The sequence below is a fragment of the Chamaea fasciata genome, unplaced genomic scaffold (assembly GCF_029207755.1).
Source record: "Chamaea fasciata isolate MVZ Bird 193981 ecotype frontalis unplaced genomic scaffold, bChaFas1.0.hap1 SCAF_424, whole genome shotgun sequence".
NCBI classification, from domain to species: domain Eukaryota; kingdom Metazoa; phylum Chordata; class Aves; order Passeriformes; family Sylviidae; genus Chamaea; species Chamaea fasciata.
The window spans coordinates 23431-41310 of record NW_027094509.1 but is presented as its reverse complement, the minus strand read 5'-3'; the positions used below and the strand labels follow the sequence as shown (position 1 = coordinate 41310).

The following is a 17880-nucleotide window of genomic DNA, read 5'->3' as shown; positions in this document are numbered from 1 at the left end:
ATTTGGGGGGAAATTTGGGGGTTTGGGAGGAAAATTTGGGGGTCCTGGGAAGAATTTTGGGGTCTGGGGGGAGAATTTGGGGATTTGGGGGGGGATTTGGGAATTTTGGAGGAATTTGGTGGATTTTTTAGGAAAAATTGGGGTTTGGGAAAATTCGGAGGTTTTGGGGTGAATTTTGGGGATTTGGAGGAAATTTGGGGGAAATTTGGGGGTGGGGGAGGGGATTTGGGGTTTTGGGGGGAAAATTTGGGCAGTTTGGGGGTGAATTTTGGGGGATTGGAGGAAATTTGGGGATTTTGGAGGAAATTTGGGGATTTGGGGGAAATTTGGGGGTTTTTGGGGGTGTGATTTGGGGGATTTGGGGTTTTTTGGGGGGAATTTTGGGTTTTTCGAGTAAAATTTGGAGTGTTGGGGGAAATTTGGGATTTTGGGGAAAATTTGGGGGGTTTTGGGGAGGGAAAATTGGGGGAAATTTTGTGGTGTTTTTTGGGGGGGAAATTTGGGGGGTTTGGGTGGATTTGGGGACGGATTTTTGGGGAGGGGTCCCGAAATTCGGGGAGGGGTCTCGCTCCTGAATTCGGGGGTTGATTTTGGGGTGATTTTTTGGGAGGGGGGCATTTTCCACCCATAAAGAATCGCGATTTTTTGGGGAGGGGTCCCGAAATTCGGGGAGGGGTCTCGCTCCTGAATTCGGGGGTTGATTTTGGGGGGATTTTGGGGGATTTTGGGGAGATTTTTTGGGGGATGGGGGGATTTTCCACCCATAAAGAATCGCGATTTTTTGGGGAGGGGTCCCGAAATTCGGGGAGGGGTCGCCGGGGGGGGTTAATTCGGGGCGGGGGTCTCATCGCGGCACCATCCTCAGCCGGAACTTGGGGGGGATTTTGGCGAAGCCGCTCTCCTGGGGGGTCGTGGGCACCTCCCGGGGGTCTCCCAGGGGTTGGGGTCTCAGGCGCTGCAGGATCGAGGTCAGGAACAGGAACAGCTCCGAGCGGGCCAGCCCCTCCCCCAGGCACAGCCGCCGCCCTGGAATTGTGGGGAGGGGGCGTCAGGGACCCCAGACCCTTTTTGGGGAGTCCATAAAAAGGTCTGGGGTTTCAGGGGTTTTGGGTCTGGGGGTTTCGGGGTCGGGGGGTTTCAGGGGTTTGGGTTTTGGGTCTGGGGGTTTTGGGGGTCGGGGGGTTTCAGGGGTTTGGGGTTTTGGGTCTGGGGGTTTTGGGGTCGGGGGTTTCAGGGGTTTGGGGTTTTGGGTCTGGGGGTTTTGGGGTCAGGAACAGGAGCAGCCCCTCCCCAGCACAGCCGCCGCCCTGGAATTGTGGGGAGGGGGCGTCAGGGACCCCAGACCCTTTTTGGGGGGTCCATCAAAAGGTCTGGGGGTTTCAGGGGTTGGGGATGTCAGAAGGGTTGGGGGGGATTTGGGTCTGGGGGATTCGAAAATGGGGCTGGGGGTTTTGAGGAGTTTTGGGGAGTTTTGGGGATTTTTGGGGGATTTTTGGGATTTTTGGGGGATTTTTTGGGGGGATTTTGGGGATTTTGGGGGATTTTTTGGGATTTTTGGGGGGATTTTTTGGGGATTTTTTGGGGGGAATTTTGGGATTTTTTTGGGGATCTTTGGGGGATTTTGGGGGGATTTTTGGGGGATTTTTTTGGGGGATTTTTGAGGCATTTTTGGGGGATTTTTGGGGGATTTTTTGGGGGGAATTTTGGGATTTTTTTGGGGATCTTTGGGGGATTTTGGGGATTTTTGGGGGATTTTTGGGGGGATTTTTGGGGATTTTTGGGGGATCTTTGGGGGATTTTTGGGGATTTTTGGGGGGATTTTTGGGGGAGATTTTTGGGATTTTTTGGGGATCTTTGGGGGATTTGGGGGGATTTTTGGGGGGAATTTTGAAGTTTTTTGGGGGATTTGTTTGGGCTTTTGGGGGCATTTTTGGGGGATTTTTTGGGATCTCTTCCGGGGTTTTTTTGGGGTGTTTTTTTTCTGGCTTTTGGGATTTACGGGATTTTTGGGATTTGGGGATGGTTTTGGGGTTCTTTGGGGTCATTTTGGGGTTTTTTGGGGGCTATTTTTGGGGGGCATTTTTGGGGGGATTTTTCGGGATTTTTTCCGGATTTTTTCGGGGTGTTTTTTTCTGGCTTTCTGGATTTACGGGATTTTTGGATTTGGGGATGGGTTTGGGGTTCTTGGGGTTTTTTGGGGTTTATTTGGGGCTATTTTGGGGGGCATTTTTAAGGGGATTTTTCGGGATTTTTTCCGGGATTTTTTTGGGGTGTTTTTTCCTGGTTTTCGGGATTTACGGGATTTTTGGGATTTGGGATGGTTTTGGGGTTCTTTGGGGTCATTTTGGGGTTTTTTGGGGGTTTTTGGGGGGCATTTTTGGGGGGATTTTTCGGGATTTTTTCAGGATTTTTTCGGGGTGGTTTTTTTTGGCTTTCGGGATTTACGGATTTTTGGGATTTGGGATGGTTTTTGGGGTTCTTTGGGGTCATTTTGGGTTTTTTGGGGTCATTTTGGGGTTTTTTGGGGCTATTTTTGGGGGGCATTTTTAAGGGGATTTTTCGGGATTTTTCCGGGATTTTTTGGGGTGTTTTTTTTGGCTTCGGGATTACGGTATTTATGGATTGGGGATGGTTTTGGGGTTCTTTGGGTCATTTTGGCGTTTATTGGGGGCATTTTTTAAGGGGATTTTCCGTGATTTTTTCCGGGATTCTTTGAGGGTGTTTTTTTCTGGCTTTTTGGCTTTCGGGATTTACGGGTTTTGGGATTTGGGGATGGTTTTGGGGTTCTTTGGGGTCATTTTGGGGTTTATTTGGGGCTATTTTTGGGGGGCATTTTTGGGGGGACTTTTCGGGATTTTTTTCCGGGATTCTTTGAGGGTGTTTTTTTCTGGCTTTTTGGCTTTCGGGATTTACGGGTTTTATGGGATTTGGGGATGGTTTTGGGGTTCTTTGGGGTCATTTTGGGGTTTTTTGGGGCTATTTTTGGGGGGTTTCTCACCGGCCGAGAAGGGCAGGAAGGCGTCGCTGCGCTGGAACCGGCCCCGCTCGTCCAGGAAGTTCTCGGGGTCGAACTTTTGGGGGTTCTTGAAGGATTTGGGGTCGTGCAGGGCCGAGCTCAGCAGGGGCAGAACGTCCGTGCCCTGCGGGGTCAGGTGTGGGGGTCGTGCAGGGCCGAGCTCAGCAGGGGCAGAACGTCCGTGCCCTGCGGGGTCAGGTGTGGGGTCACTGGGGTCGTCTGGGGTCATTCCGAGGGGTCATTTGGGGTCATTCGGGGGGTCAATGGAGAGGTCACGGGGTCGTTCGGGCTCGGCCGAAGGGGGTTTTGGGATCGTTGGGGGTCATTTGGGGTCACTGGAATGGTCTTTGGGGGGGTCATTGGGGTCATCTGGGGTCTTTGGGGTCATTGGTGGGGTCACAGGGGGTCACTGGGGTCAATGGAGAAGTTATGGGGTCATTGGGGTTATTGGGGTCAGTCGTGGGGTTCACAGGGGTCAGTGGGGTCATTTGGGGTCAGTCCAAGGGGTTATGGGGTCACTGGGGTCATTTGGGGTCATTGGGGTCAGTCCAAGGGGTTTTGGGGTCATTTGGGGACAGTCGTGGGGTTCACAGGGGTCACTGGGGTCATTTGGGGTCATTTCAAGGGGTTATGGGGTCACTGGGGTCACTGGGGTCATTTGGGGTCAGTCCAAGGGGTTTTGGGGTCATTTAGGGTCATTGGAAGGGGTCATTGGCGTCACTGGTGTCATTTGGGGTCATTGGGGTCAGTCCAAGGGGTTTTGGGGTCATTTGGGGTCATTGGAAGGGGTCATTGGGGTCACCTGGGGTCATTCCGAGGGGATTTGGGGTTTTAGGGGAGTTTTCCGGAGGATTTTCAGGGGAATCTCACGAAATCTTCAGGGAATTTCAGGGGATTCCCAGGGGAATCTCAGGACCCTGTTTTAAGGGAATTTCCGGACGATTTCAGGCTGATTTTGGGGGGGATTTTGAGGGAAATTCAGGACGATTTTGGGGTGGAACTTTTGGGAATTTCAGGACGATTTTTGAGTGGATTTTACAGAAATTTCAGGACGATTTTGGGGTGGAATTTTTGGGAATTTCAGGACGATTTTTGGGGTGGAACTTTTGGGAATTTCAGGACGATTTTTGAGTGGATTTTACAGAAATTTCAGGACGATTTTTGGGGTGGAACTTTTGGGAATTTCAGGACGAGTTTTGGGTGGATTTTGAGGGAATTTCAGGACGATTTTTGGGTGGAATTTTTGGGAATTTCAGGACGATTTTTGGATGGATTTTACAGGAATTTCAGGACGATTTTTGGGGTGGAACTTTTGGGAATTTCAGGACGATTTTTGGGTGAATTTTACAGAAATTTCAGGACGATTTTTGGGGTGGAATTTTTGGGAATTTCAGGACGATTTTTGGGTAGATTTTGAGGGAATTTCAGGACGATTTTTGGATGGATTTTGAGGGAATTTCAGGACGATTTTTGGGGTGGAACTTTTGGGAATTTCAGGACGAGTTTTGGGTGGATTTTACAGAAATTTCAGGACGATTTTTGGGTGGAATTTTTGGGAATTTCAGGACGATTTTTGGGTGGATTTTACAGGAATTTCAGGACGATTTTTGGGTGGAATTTTAGGGAATTTCAGGACGATTTTTGGGTGGATTTTACAGGAATTTCAGGACGATTTTTGGGCGGAATTTTTGGGAATTTCAGGACGATTTTTGGGCGGATTTGGGTTGTTTTTTTTTTCCCCTTCACCTTGGGAATGTGGAAGCCGCGGAATTCCGTGTCGCGGGTGAGGCGGTGCGGGATCCCCATGGGGATCAGGTCGCAGCACCGCTGGATCTCGTGGATGGTGGCGTCCGTGAAGGGCAGCAGGGAGCGGTCAGCCAGGGCCGGAGGGCGGCCGGAGCCGATGACCGCCGAGATCTCCTGGAAAACCTTCTCTGGGAACCGGGAAAAACGGGAAAAATGGGAATAAAAACGGGGAAAACGGGAATAAAAACGGGAATGAAGTGAGAAAAATGGAAATAAAAATGGGGATTTGGGGATCCCCAAAACCCCGAATCCCCAAATCCCTGAGATTCCTTGGAAAACCTTCTCTGCGAACGGGAAAAATGGAAAAAATGGGAATAAAAACGGGGAAAAAGGGAATTTGGGGAGTGAAAAATTGGGATTTTGGGATTTGGGAATTTGGGAACTTGGGGGATTTGGGGGATTTTGGGGATTTGGGAATTCATGGAATTCGGGAATTTGGGAACTCAGGAACTTGGGAATTCAGGAATTTGGAAATCTGGGAGTTTTGGAATGGGGAAAAAACCGGAATTCGGGGATTCAGGAATTCGGGAATTTCGGGAATTGGGGAATTCTGGGAATTGGGGGTCCCACCTTGGATGTCAGGGTGCCTCATGAGGAGGAGGAGGCCGAAGCGCAGCGTGGCGCTGACGGTCTCGGTGCCGGCGAAGAAAAGGTTAACGACGGTCAGCTCCAGGTTCTCCATGGAGAATTCCGAATTCGGGACGTCCTTCTCCTGCCCAAAAATTCCCCAAGATCACCCCGGAAATCCCGGAGCACGAAAATCCCTCCAGGATCTCCCGAAATCCCCCCGAAAATCCCCCCAAAAAACGTGTTCAGGATGAACCAAATCCCCCCAAAAATGCCCCAAAAATGCCCCAAAAATCCCCCCAAAACTGCCCCCAAAAATCACCCCAGGATGAACCAAAACCTCCAAAATTCCCCCCCCCCAAAATCCCCATAAAAATCCCATAAAAATTCCATAAAAATTCCCCTAAAAATCCCATAAAACTCCCACAAAAATCCCATAAAAATCCCACAAAAATCCCACCAGGATGAACCAAAACTTCCAGAAATTTCCCCCATATCCCCCGTCCCCCCCCTCCAGGACCCTCCAAAATCCCCCAAACCCCCGCCAGGACCCCCCAAACTTCCCCCAAAATTCCCAAATCCCCCCAAATCCCCCCCCAGGACCCCCCAGACTTCCCCCCAAATTCCCCAAATCCCCCCAAATCCCCCTCAGGACCCCCCAAACTTCCCCCAAAATTCCCAAATCCCCCCCAGGACCCCCCAAACTTCCCCCAAAATTCCCCAAATCCCACCCCAGGACCCCCCAAACTTCCCCCAAAATTCCCAAATCCCCCCAAATCCCACCCAGGACCCCCCAAACTTCCCCCCAAAATTCCCAAATCCCCCCCAGCACCCCCCAAACATCCCCCAAATTCCCCAAATCCCCCCAAATCCCCCCCAGGACACCTCGAAATTCCCCCCGGACCCCCCAGATCCCCCCCAGGACCCCCCAAACATCCCCCAAAATTCCCAAATCCCACCCAGGACCCCCCAAACATCCCCCCAAATTCCCAAATCCCCCCAGATCCCCCCCAGGACCCCCCAAACTTCCCCCAAAATTCCCAAATCCCCCCAAATCCCTCCCAGGACCCCCCAAACTTCCCCCAAAATTCCCAAATCCCCCCAAATCCCACCCAGGACCCCCCAAACATCCCCCAAAATTCCCAAATCCCCCCCAGGACCCCCCAAACTTCCCCCAAATTCCCCAAATCCCCCCAAATCCCCCCCAGGACACCTCGAAATTCCCCCCGGACCCCCCAAATCCCCCCAAATTCCCCCCAGAACCCCCCAAACTTCCCCCAAAATTCCCAAATCCCCCCCAGGACCTCCCAAACTTCCCCCAAACATCCCCCAAAATTCCCAAATCCCCCCAAATCCCACCCAGGACCCCCCAAACTTCCCCCAAAATTCCCAAATCCCCCCAAATCCCACCCAGGACCCCCCAAACATCCCCCAAAATTCCCAAATCCCCCCAAATCCCCCCCAGGACACCTCGAAATTCCCCCCGGACCCCCCAAATCCCCCCCAGGACCCCCCAAACATCCCCCAAAATTCCCAAATCCCCCCAAATCCCCCCCAGGACCCCCCAAAATCCCCAGATCCCCTCCCCAGACCTTTTCCATCTGGATCAGGAAGGCGTCGATGAAGTCCCGGGGGTTCTCGGGGTCCAGGCTCCGGGCGTGGTCGCGCACCAGGTGGGACACGGCGCTCCTCAGCCGGGCCACCAGGTGCGGCAGGCGGCGCTGGGGACCCGGCAGCCAGGGCAGGAACGGCTCGGCCGCGTCGTACAGCTGGGGGAGGCCAAAAATCCCCGGGATTCAGCCCAAAAACCGCAGGAAAATCGGCCCAAAAACAGGCGAAAACCGCACAAACATCGCCGCCCCGAAAGCCTCAAAATAACCCAAAACGACGCCGAAGGTGACGCAAAAAGCCGTCCCGAAAACATCGCAAAGCTGCGCGAAAATCGCCCCCCTCAAAAAAGAAACTCCCCCAAAGTGGGGAAAAAAAATCGCCCCAAGAGTAACCCGAAAATGTGCAAAGATCGAGCCCCAAAAAACCCCAAAATCGTGCGAAAATCGACCCAAAAATGTGCAAAAATCGACCCCAAAAATAACCCGAAAATGTGCAAAGATCGAGCCCAAAAATAGCCCCAAAAATGTGCAAAAATCGACCTAAAAATAGCCCCAAAAATGTGCAAAAATTGACCCCAAAAATAACCCAAAAAAGTGCAAAAATCGACCTAAAAATAGCCCCAAAAATGTGCAAAAAATCGACCCCAAAAATAGCCCCAAAAATGTGCAAAAATCGCCCCCCAAAAAACCCCAAAATCGTGCAAAAATCGACCCAAAAATAGCCCCAAAAATGTGCAAAAGTCGACCCCAAAAATAACCCAAAAAATGTGCAAAAATCGCCCCTCAAAATCATCCTGAAACCTCCCCAAAACAGCCCAAAAACTGGGGAAAAAATCGCCTCAAAATTATCAGGGAAAACACAGGGAAAATCGCCCCCAAATTGTGCCAAAATCACCCCAAAATCCCCCTAAAATTTTAAAAAAAGAAGTCCAAAAATCCCCCCAAAAAACCCCAAAAATTTCCCCCAAAATTCCCCCCAAAAATGCAAAATAATTCCTCCCACCCCCCAAAAAAATCCCCCCCCAAAAATCCCTCAAAATTCAAAAATAAAATCCGAAAGAAAAAAAAAAACTCCCAAAAAATTCCCCCCAAATCGCCTAAAATTCCAAAAAAAAAGGCCAAAAAAATTCCAAAAAAAAAGCCAAAAAAATCCCTCCCAAAATGCCAAAAATCGCCTAAAATTCCCCAAAAAAAAGGCCAAAAAAATTCCAAAAAAAAGCCAAAAAAAATCCCCCCCAAAATGCCAAAAAGCAGCCAGAAAAGTCCCAGATAAAAAAAACATCCCCCCCGCCCAAATCCAAATAAATCCCCCCAAAAATCCCGAAAAATTCCCCAAATTTTCCGAAATTTCCCCGAATTCTCCCCAGTTTCCGTACCTGCGCCCGCCGCGAGCTCATCTGCTGCAGCGTCTCGTGGCTGAGTTCGAGCAGCTCCAACAATCCGGGAATTGCTTCCCAAAAATCCCCAAATCCCTCAAAATCACCCCAAAATATTCCCCCCAAAAAATTCCCCAAAAATACCAAAAAAATACCAAAAAAAACAACCAAAAAAAAAATTTTAAAAATAAATCCAAACAAAATCCCCCAAAATGCAGAAATATAATTGAAAAATAATTAAAGAAATCCCAATGAATAATAATTTAAAAAATTCCAAAAGAAAAAAAAATTCCCCCCAAAACTTTCAAAGAAATTCCAAAAGAATTCCAGAAAAAAACCTTAAAAAAAAAAAATGACTAAAAATCCCCGGAAATTCCCAAATAATTCCCACGAAATCGCTCAAAATTCCCCAAATTTTCCGAAATTCCCCCGAATTCTCCCCAGTTTCCGTACCTGCGCCCGCCGCGAGCTCATCTGCTGCAGCGTCTCGTGGCTGAGTTGGAGCAGCTCCAGGAATTCGGGATTCTGGTAGGAAAAGCGAGTCCCCAGGACGAGGCCGCAGGCCACGTTGGACACGGCGCCGTTCAGCAGGAACGTCGGCTCGAAGGGCTCCCCTGCGGGAATTTCGGGGGGAAATCCGGCACTTCGGGGCTTTTTCCCCGCGAAAAAGGGGTTTGGCGACAAAAAAATAGTCCCAGGATCGATTCGAAACGGCTCAAAAATGGCCCGAAATTGGCCGAAAACGCCCCAAAATTATCCCAAAAAAAAAAAAACAAACCAGATCAGAACCGGCCCCAAAAAATACCCCAAAATAACCCCAAAGTGATCCCAGAAATGGCCCAAAAATGCCCCAAAAATACCCCAAAATAACCCCAAAGTGATCCCAAAATGATCCCAGAAATGGCCCAAAAATCATCCCAAAAATTATCCCAAAAATGCCCCAAAATAACCCCAAAGTGATCCCAGAAATGGCCCAAAAATCATCCCAAAAATGCCCCAAAAAATACCCCAAAATAACCCCAAAGTGATGCCAGAAATGGCCCAAAAATCATCCCAAAAATGATCCCAAAAATGCCCCAAAATAACCCCAAAATGATCCCAGAAATGGCCCAAAAATTATCCCAAAAATGCCCCAAAATAACCCCAAAATAACCCCAAAGTGATCCCAGAAATGGCCCAAAAATCATCCCAAAAATGCCCCAAAAAATACCCCAAAATAACCCCAAAGTGATGCCAGAAATGGCCCAAAAATCATCCCAAAAATGATCCCAAAAATGCCCCAAAATAACCCCAAAATGATCCCAGAAATGGCCCAAAAATTATCCCAAAAATGCCCCAAAATAACCCCAAAATAACCCCAAAGTGATCCCAGAAATGGCCCAAAAATCATCCCAAAAATCATCCCAAAAATGCCCCAAAATAACCCCAAAGTGATGCCAGAAATGGCCCAAAAATCATCCCAAAAATCATTCCAAAAATGCCCCAAAATAACCCCAAAATGATGCCAGAAATGGCCCAAAAATCATCCCAAAAATCATCCCAAAATAACCCCAAAATAACCCCAAAGTGATCCCAGAAATGTCCCAAAAATTATCCCAAAAATGCCCCCAAAAATACCCCAAAATAACCCCAAATGATGCCAGAAATGGCCCAAAAATGCCCCCAAAATGCCCCAAAATAACCCCAAAATGATGCCAAAAATCATCCCAAAAATCATCCCAAAAATGCCCCAAACATACCCCAAAATAACCCCAAAGTGATCCCAGAAATGGCCCAAAAATCATCCCAAAAATGCCCAAAAATACCCCAAAATAACCCCAAAGTGATCCCAGAAATGCCCCAAAAATCATCCCAAAAATGCCCCAAAAATACCCCAAAATAACCCCAAAATGATCCCAGAAATGGCCCAAAAATCATCCCAAAAATGCTCCAAAAATACCCAAAATCACCTCAAAAAAACATCCCCAAACGACCCCAAAACTTCTCCAAAAATATCCCAAAAATACGCCGAAAACACCCCAAAAACACCCCCAAAAAATCCCAAATTTTGGGTTATTTTGGGCCGGTTTGAGGGTTTTTTTTGGGCTGAATTTTGGGATATTTTGGGGGTTTTTAGGATGATTTTTTTGGGATCATTTTGGGGTATTTTGGGGCTTTTTAGGATGATTTTTTTTATTTTTGGGGGGCATTTTTTTTGTTTTTTAGGATGATTTTTTGGGGATTTTTGGGGGTATTTTGGGCGAATTTTGGGATGAATTTTGGCATAATTTGGGGATAATTTTTGGCAAGAATTTCGGGATGCTTTGGGGTCATTTTGGGGTTGTTTTGGGATAATTTTTGGGATGAATTTTGGGACAATTTGGGGCTGTTTTGGGCTGATTTTGGCGCCGGTTTTTTTGGGGGGATAATTCCAGTTAATTTTGAGTTTTTTAGGATGATCCCGGTGTGGGTTTTCGGAATTAATTTTGGGATAATTTGGGGCAGTTTTGGGCTGATTTTGGCGCCGTTTTATCGGGATAATTCCGGATAATTTTGACTTTTTTAGGACGATTCCGGTGCAGATTTTTTGGGGCAAAATTCCCCTGATTTTCCCACTTCCCCAAAAACCCCCAAATTTTTGTCACCTTGAGTTTTTTGGAGCTCCTGGATCAGCTCCTGAGCCTCGTCCTGGATCAGGGTCTCGATTTTCCCGCTGCCCATCCCCAGATCCCGCAGGGCCGAGATGGAAAAACGCCGGAGCAGCCGCCAGCGCTCCCCGTCCGAGAAAACCAGACCTGGAAAACGGGGAGAAATCCACAAGAATTGGGGAAAAAAAAAAAATCCGTGAAAAAATAGGGGGGAAAAATGGGGGGAAATGGGGGGGGAAATGGGGGGAAAATGGAGGAAAAAATGGGGAAAATGGAGGAAAAAATGGGGAAAATGGAGGAAAAAATGGGGAAAAAATGGGGGGAAATGGGGAAAAAATGGGGAAAATGGGGAAAAAATGGGGAAAAAATGGGGAAAAAATGGGGGGGAAAATAGGAAAAAATGGGGAAAAAATGGGGAAAAAATGGGGAAAAAATGGGGAAAAATGGGAAAAATGGAGGAAAAATGGGGGAAAATGGGGGGGAAATGGGGGAAAAATAGGAAAAAATGGGAAAAAAATGGGGAAAAAATGGGGAAAAAATAGGGAAAATGGAGGAAAAATGGGGAAAAAATGGGGGAGAAAATGGCGGGAAAATAGGGGAAAAATGGGGAAAAAATCCATGGGAAATGAGGAAAAATTCTTTGGGAAATTGGGGTTAAATCCGTGGGAAAATGGGGGAAAATCGATGGGAAATGAGGAAAAACTTGGGGAAAAATCCATGAAAACGGGGAAAAAAATCCATTTGGATGGGAAAAATCAATTGGGGAGAAGAAAACTCCGCGGGAAATGGGGAAAAATTCATTGGGAAGAGATTTGGGGTTGAAATCGATGGGAAATGGGGGAAAAAATTGGGGAAAAAATCCGTGGAAATGGGAAAAGATCAGTGAAAAAAAATGGGGGGAAATCAAATGGGAAATGGGGAAAAAATGGGGGGAAAATGGGAAAAAAATGGGGGGGTGGAAATGGGGAAAAAATAGGGGAAAACTGGGGGAAAATGGGGGAAAAATGGGGAAAAATGGGAAAAAAAATCCATGGGAAATGGGAAAAAATTCTTTGGGAAATTGGGGTTAAATCTGCGGGAAAATGGGGGAAAATCGATGGGAAATGGGGAAATCCGTTGGGAGGAAATTTGGGGTGGAAATCGATGGGAAATGGGGGGAAAAAAATTTGGGAAAAATTCATGGGAATCGGGAAAATCCAGGGGAAAATTGGAGGGGGTTTGGATGATTTTTTGGGGGGGTTTGGGGTGATTTTGGGGTATTTTGGGGTCTTTTGGGGGTTATTTTGGGGTGATTTTGAGGGAGGGTTTTTTGGGATGATTTTTTGGGGTATTTTGAGGGTTTTTTGATGATTTTGGGGGTTTTTTTGATGATTTTGGGGGGTTTTGATGATTTTGGGGGTTTTTTGATGATTTTCGGGGGTTTTTTGATGATTTGGGGGTTTTTTGATGATTGTTGGGGGGTTTTTTTGACGATTTTGGGAGGTTTTTTGATGATTTTTGGAGGTTTTTTGATGATTTTGGGGTTTTTTTGATGATTTTTGGGGGGGTTTTGATGATTTTTTGTTTGTTTGTTTGTTTGTTTTTGGACGATTTGTTCCAGGATAATTTTGGGCCATTTCCAGCATATTTCCCGGCTGATTTTGGTGCTGATTTTGTGCTTATTTTGGGGCCTTTTGGTGTGGCTTTAAAGTGGGTTTTTTTTCTGTTTTTTGGACAATTTTTGGGGGTTTTTTGGGGTCTTTTGAGGTCTTTTGGGGATGATTTTCCGGTGTTTTTCTGGGTGGGGTTTTTTGACGATTTTTTTGGGCTAACTTTGGGCTGTTTTGGGGATATTTTTGGTGTGTTTTTGGGGTGGGGTTTTTTTTTGGTTTTTTAAGATGATTTGTTGGGGGTTTTATGGACGACTTTTTTTATCAGGGCAATTTCGAGCTATTCCCGGGATATTTTCAGGGTGATTTTGGGCCGTTTTGGGGATTTTTTTGGGGTGGGTTTTTTTTTTGGTTTTTTAAGATGATTTTTTGGGGTTTTATGGATGATTTTTTTTTTCCAGGGCAATTTCGAGCTATTCCCGGGATATTTTCAGGGTGATTTTGGGCCGTTTGGGGATTTTTTTTGGGGTGGGGTTTTTTAAGATGATTTTTGGGGGTTTTATGGACGATTTTTTTTTCCAGGGCAATTTCGAGCTATTCCCGGGATATTTTCAGGGTGATTTTGGGCCGTTTGGGGATTTTTTTTGGGGTGGGTTTTTTTTTGGTTTTTAAGATGATTTTTGGGGGTTTTATGGACGATTTTTTTTTTTTCAGGGCAATTTCGAGCTATTCCCGGGATATTTTCAGGGTGATTTTGGGCCGTTTTGGGGATTTTTTTTGGGATGGGGTTTTTTTAAGATGATTTTTGGGGTTTTATGGACGATTTTTTTTATCAGGGCAATTTCGAGCTATTCCCGGGATATTTTCAGGGTGATTTTGGGGCCGTTTTGGGATTTTTTTGGGATGGGGTTTTTTTAAGATGATTTTTGGGGGTTTTATGGATGATTTTTTTTTTTCAGGGCAATTTTCGAGCTATTCCCGGGATATTTTCAGGGTGATTTTGGGCCGTTTTGGGGATTTTTTTGGGGTTTTTTTTTTGGGGGGGCTCTCACCGTGGCCCCTGAAGGAGCTCTCGATGGTGGGGAACCTCCCGCGCCCCGAGAACGCGTCGGCGTTCCCGACCAGCGCCTCCCGAATGGCCTCGGCCCGTGGAGAACCACCACGGGCCGGGGCCCGAACCACACCGTGAACACCGGCCCGTAGCGCTCGCCCAGCTGGGAGAGGGGAAAACCCGCAGAAATCCCGATGAATTTTTAAAAAAAAAAACAAAAAAACCCCATTGAAATCCCGTAAAATGAAATTAAAAAAAAAAAAAATCCCATGAAAATAATAAAAAAAAATCCCATGAAAATCCCATTAAAATTAAAAATAATCCCATTAAAATAAAAAGATCCCATTAAAATAAAAAATCCCATGAAAATCCCATTAAAATTAAAAATAATCCCACTAAAATAAAAAAAAATCCCATGAAAATCAAGAAAATCTCATGAAAATTCCATGAAAATCCCATGAAAATAAAAAAAATCCCATGAAAATCCCATTAAAATTAAAAATAATCCCATTAAAATAAAAAAATCCCATGAAAATCCCATGAAAATTAAAAATAATCCCATTAAAATTAAAAAAAAAACATTTAAATCAAGAAAATCTCACAAAAATCCCATTAAAATCCCATTAAAATAAAAAATCCCATGAAAATCCATTAAAATTAAAAATAATCCCATTAAAATAAAAAATCCCATGAAAATCAAGAAAATCTCACGAAAATCCCATGAAAATAAAAAAAATCCCATGAAAATCCCATTAAAATAAAAAACCCATTAAAATAAAAAAACAATCCCGTTAAAATAAAAAAAAATCCCAGTAAAATCCCATTAAAATTAAAAAGAAAATCCTGTTAAAAAATCCCATTAAAATCCCATTAAAACAAAAAAAAAACCCAGTAAAATAAAAAAATTCCATTAAAACAAAAAAATCCATTAAAATCCCATTAAATTCAAGAAAAATCCCATCAGAATCCCATTAAAATAAAAAAATCCCATTAAAATTAAAAAAATCCTAAAAAAATCCCATAAAAATCCCCCCCCCCCCCACAATCCATCAAAATCTCATTAAAATCCCAGAAAAGATCCATTAAAATTTCATTAAAATCCCATAAAAATCTCCCGGACCCCAAATTTCCCAAAACCCCCCGAATTTCCCCCAAATTTCCCACCTCGAGCAGCGATTGGAACGTTCAGGGGGGTCCCAAACCCCCCTAAAAACCCTAAAAAACCCTTAAAAACCCCCAAAAATCGGGAAAAAATAGGGAAAAAATACCAAAAAATTCCCCGAAATCCCCCAGATCCCGAATTTCCCGAAATTCCCCAAATTCTCCCCAAATTTCCCACCTTGAGACAGGATTGGAAGGTGCAGGGGGGTCCCAAACCCTCCTAAAAACCCCTAAAATCACCTTAAAAAACCTTGTTAAAAATCCCAAAAAAATCCAAAAAAAATCCCAAAATTTCCCCAAACCCAAATTTCCCCAAATTTCCCCAAATTTCCCCAAATTTCCCCAAATTTCCCCAAATTTCCCACCTTGAGCAGCGATTGGACGGTGCCAGGGGTCACAACCCCCCCTTAAACCACCCCAAAAAAATTTACTTAAAACCCTAAAAACCCCCTAAAATCACCTTAAAAAAACCCCCAAAAATCGGGAAAAAAATCCCAAAAAATTCCCCAAAATCCCCCAGACCTCAAATTCCCCAAAATCCCCCAAATTTTCCCCAAAATCCCCACCTCGAGCAGCGATTGGAGCGTCCTGAACGGTCCCAAACGCCCCTAAAACCGCCCCCAACCCCCCTAAAAACCCGAAGAAACTTAGAAAAAACCCCAAGAAAACCTGGGAAAAAATCCCAAAAAATCCCCAAAAATTCCCAAAAATCCCCCGGACCCCAAATTCCCCAAAACCCGCCGAATTTCCCCCAAAATTCCCACCTTGAGACGGGATTGGAAGGGTCAGAGGATCCCAAACCGCCCTAAAACTCCCTAAAATTACCTTAAAAAACCTTTAAAAATCCCCCCAAAAAATCCCCAAAAAATCCCAAAAAATTCCCCAAAAATTCCCCAAAATCCCCCGGACCCCAAATTCCCCAAAACCCCCCGAATTTCCCCCAAAATTTCCCACCACGAGCAGCGATTGAAACGTTCAGGACGGTCCCAACCCCCCCCCTAAACCCACCCCAAACCCCTCCTAAAAATCCTTTAAAAATCCTTAAAAAAACCTTTAAAAATCCGGGGAAAAAAAAAATCCCCAAAAAATTCCCAAAAAAATCCCCCGGACCCCAAATTTCCCAAATTTCCCCAAATCCCCAAAATTTCCCACCTGGAGCAGAGATTGGAGGAGCCTGAAGGGGGCCAACTGCGGGAGGTTCCCGAGCAGCGGCAGCGCGGGGGGCCGGGCGGGAGGCGGCCGGCGACAGAGCGCCCATGTCGCGACAGCAGCGACAGCAGCGACAGCGCCGCCAGCACCAGCAGGGCCGCCAGCACGGGCGACATGGCGGTGGCAGTTTTTGGCGGGACAAAAGTTTGGGGACAAGTTTGGGGACAAGGTGTGGGGGGACGGTGATAACGGGAGGGCGGGGCGGGGCAAAGGGCGGGGGCGGAGCCAAAGGTGACGCGGGGACAGAGAGGGGACAATGGGGGGACAATGGGGGGACAATGGGGGGACAGGGAGGGGACAATGGGGGGACAGTGTGGGGACAGGGAGGGGACAATGGGGGGACAATGGGGGGACAGGGAGGGGGACAATGGGGGGACAATGGGGGGACAATGGGGGGACAGGGAGGGGACAGTGGGGGGACAGGGAGGGGACAATGGGGGGACAATGGGGGGACAATGGGGGGACAATGGGGGACAATGGGGGGACAGGGAGGGGACAATGGGGGGACAATGGGGGGACAATGGGGGGACAGGGAGGGGACAATGGGGGGACAGGGAGGGGACAATGGGGGGACAATGGGGGGACAATGGGGGGACAGTGAGGGGACAGGGAGGGGACAGAGGGGGGACAGTGAGGGGACAATGGGGGGACAATGGGGGGACAGGGAGGGGACAATGGGGGGACAATGGGGGGACAATGGGGGGACAATGGGGGACAATGGGGGGACAGGGAGGGGACAATGGGGGGACAATGGGGGGACAATGGGGGGACAGGGAGGGGACAATGGGGGGACAGGGAGGGGACAATGGGGGGACAATGGGGGGACAATGGGGGGACAGTGAGGGGACAGGAGGGGACAGAGGGGGGACAGTGAGGGGACAATGGGGGGACAATGGGGGGACAGGGAGGGGACAATGGGGGGACAATGGGGGGACAGGGAGGGGACAGTGGGGGGACAGGGAGGGGACAATGAGGGGACAATGGGGGGACAGGGAGGGGACAATGGGGGGACAATGGGGGGACAATGGGGGGACAGGGAGGGGACAGGGAGGGGACAGAGAGGGGACGATGGGGGGACAATGGGGGGACAGGGAGGGGACAATGGGGGGACAATGGGGGGGACAGGGAGGGGACAGGGAGGGGACAGAGAGGGGACAATGGGGGGACAATGGGGGGACAGGGAGGGGACAATGGGGGGGACAATGGGGGGACAATGGGGGGACAGGGAGGGGACAGTGATGGGACAATGGGGGGACAATGGGGGACAATGTGACACTGAGGGGACAGTGAGGGGACAATGAGGGGACAATCCGAGGGTGGCACCACGGGGACAGGTGACAATCCCAAGGTGACACCACGGGGACAAGGTGGGGACAGCCCCGAGGGTGGCACAAGCGTGGGGACACCTTGGGGACACCTTGGGGACACCATGGGGACACCTTGGGGACACCATGGGGACACCATGGGAAGTGTCCCCACCCTGTCCCCGTGACCCCTCGGTGTCCCCACCCTGTCCCCGCCCTGTCCCCGTGTCCCCGGCGGGGTGTGGCAGGGTGGGGGACAAAGGTGACAACGGGGACAGAGGGGACAAAGGTGACACCGGCTGCGCAGCAGGGCGGGGACGGGGCGGGGGACGCGGGGACACGCAGGTGACGCTGCGGGTGACAGAGGGGACACGCAGCACGTGACGGCGATGTCACCATGTCACCGGGACCCGGGAGTGTCCCCAGGGCCTCGGTGTCACCTCAGGAGCGTCCCCAAGGTCTGGGAGTGTCCCCAAAGCTCCGGGAGTGTCCCCAAGACTTTGGTGTCACCTCAGCAATGTCCCCAAGGTCTGGAATTGTCCCCAAGGTCTGGAACTGTCCCCA

At 48.1% G+C, this 17880-nt stretch overlaps 1 protein-coding gene across 1 annotated transcript; it reads right to left on the bottom strand.

The window, feature by feature from the left end:
* Window positions 1–326: 326 nt before the first annotated feature.
* LOC136305456 (cytochrome P450 2G1-like) lies at window positions 327–16254 on the bottom strand (the record flags this gene model as incomplete). Its single annotated transcript, XM_066208718.1, is given in 11 exon segments — window positions 327–1026; window positions 2999–3140; window positions 4763–4950; window positions 5393–5534; window positions 6982–7158; window positions 8829–8989; window positions 11000–11149; window positions 13644–13736; window positions 13739–13805; window positions 15956–16020; window positions 16023–16254. Coding segments are annotated over 11 exon segments (1599 nt in total), but the record flags the coding sequence as incomplete, so codon positions are not given.
* Window positions 16255–17880: the final 1626 nt, after the last annotated feature.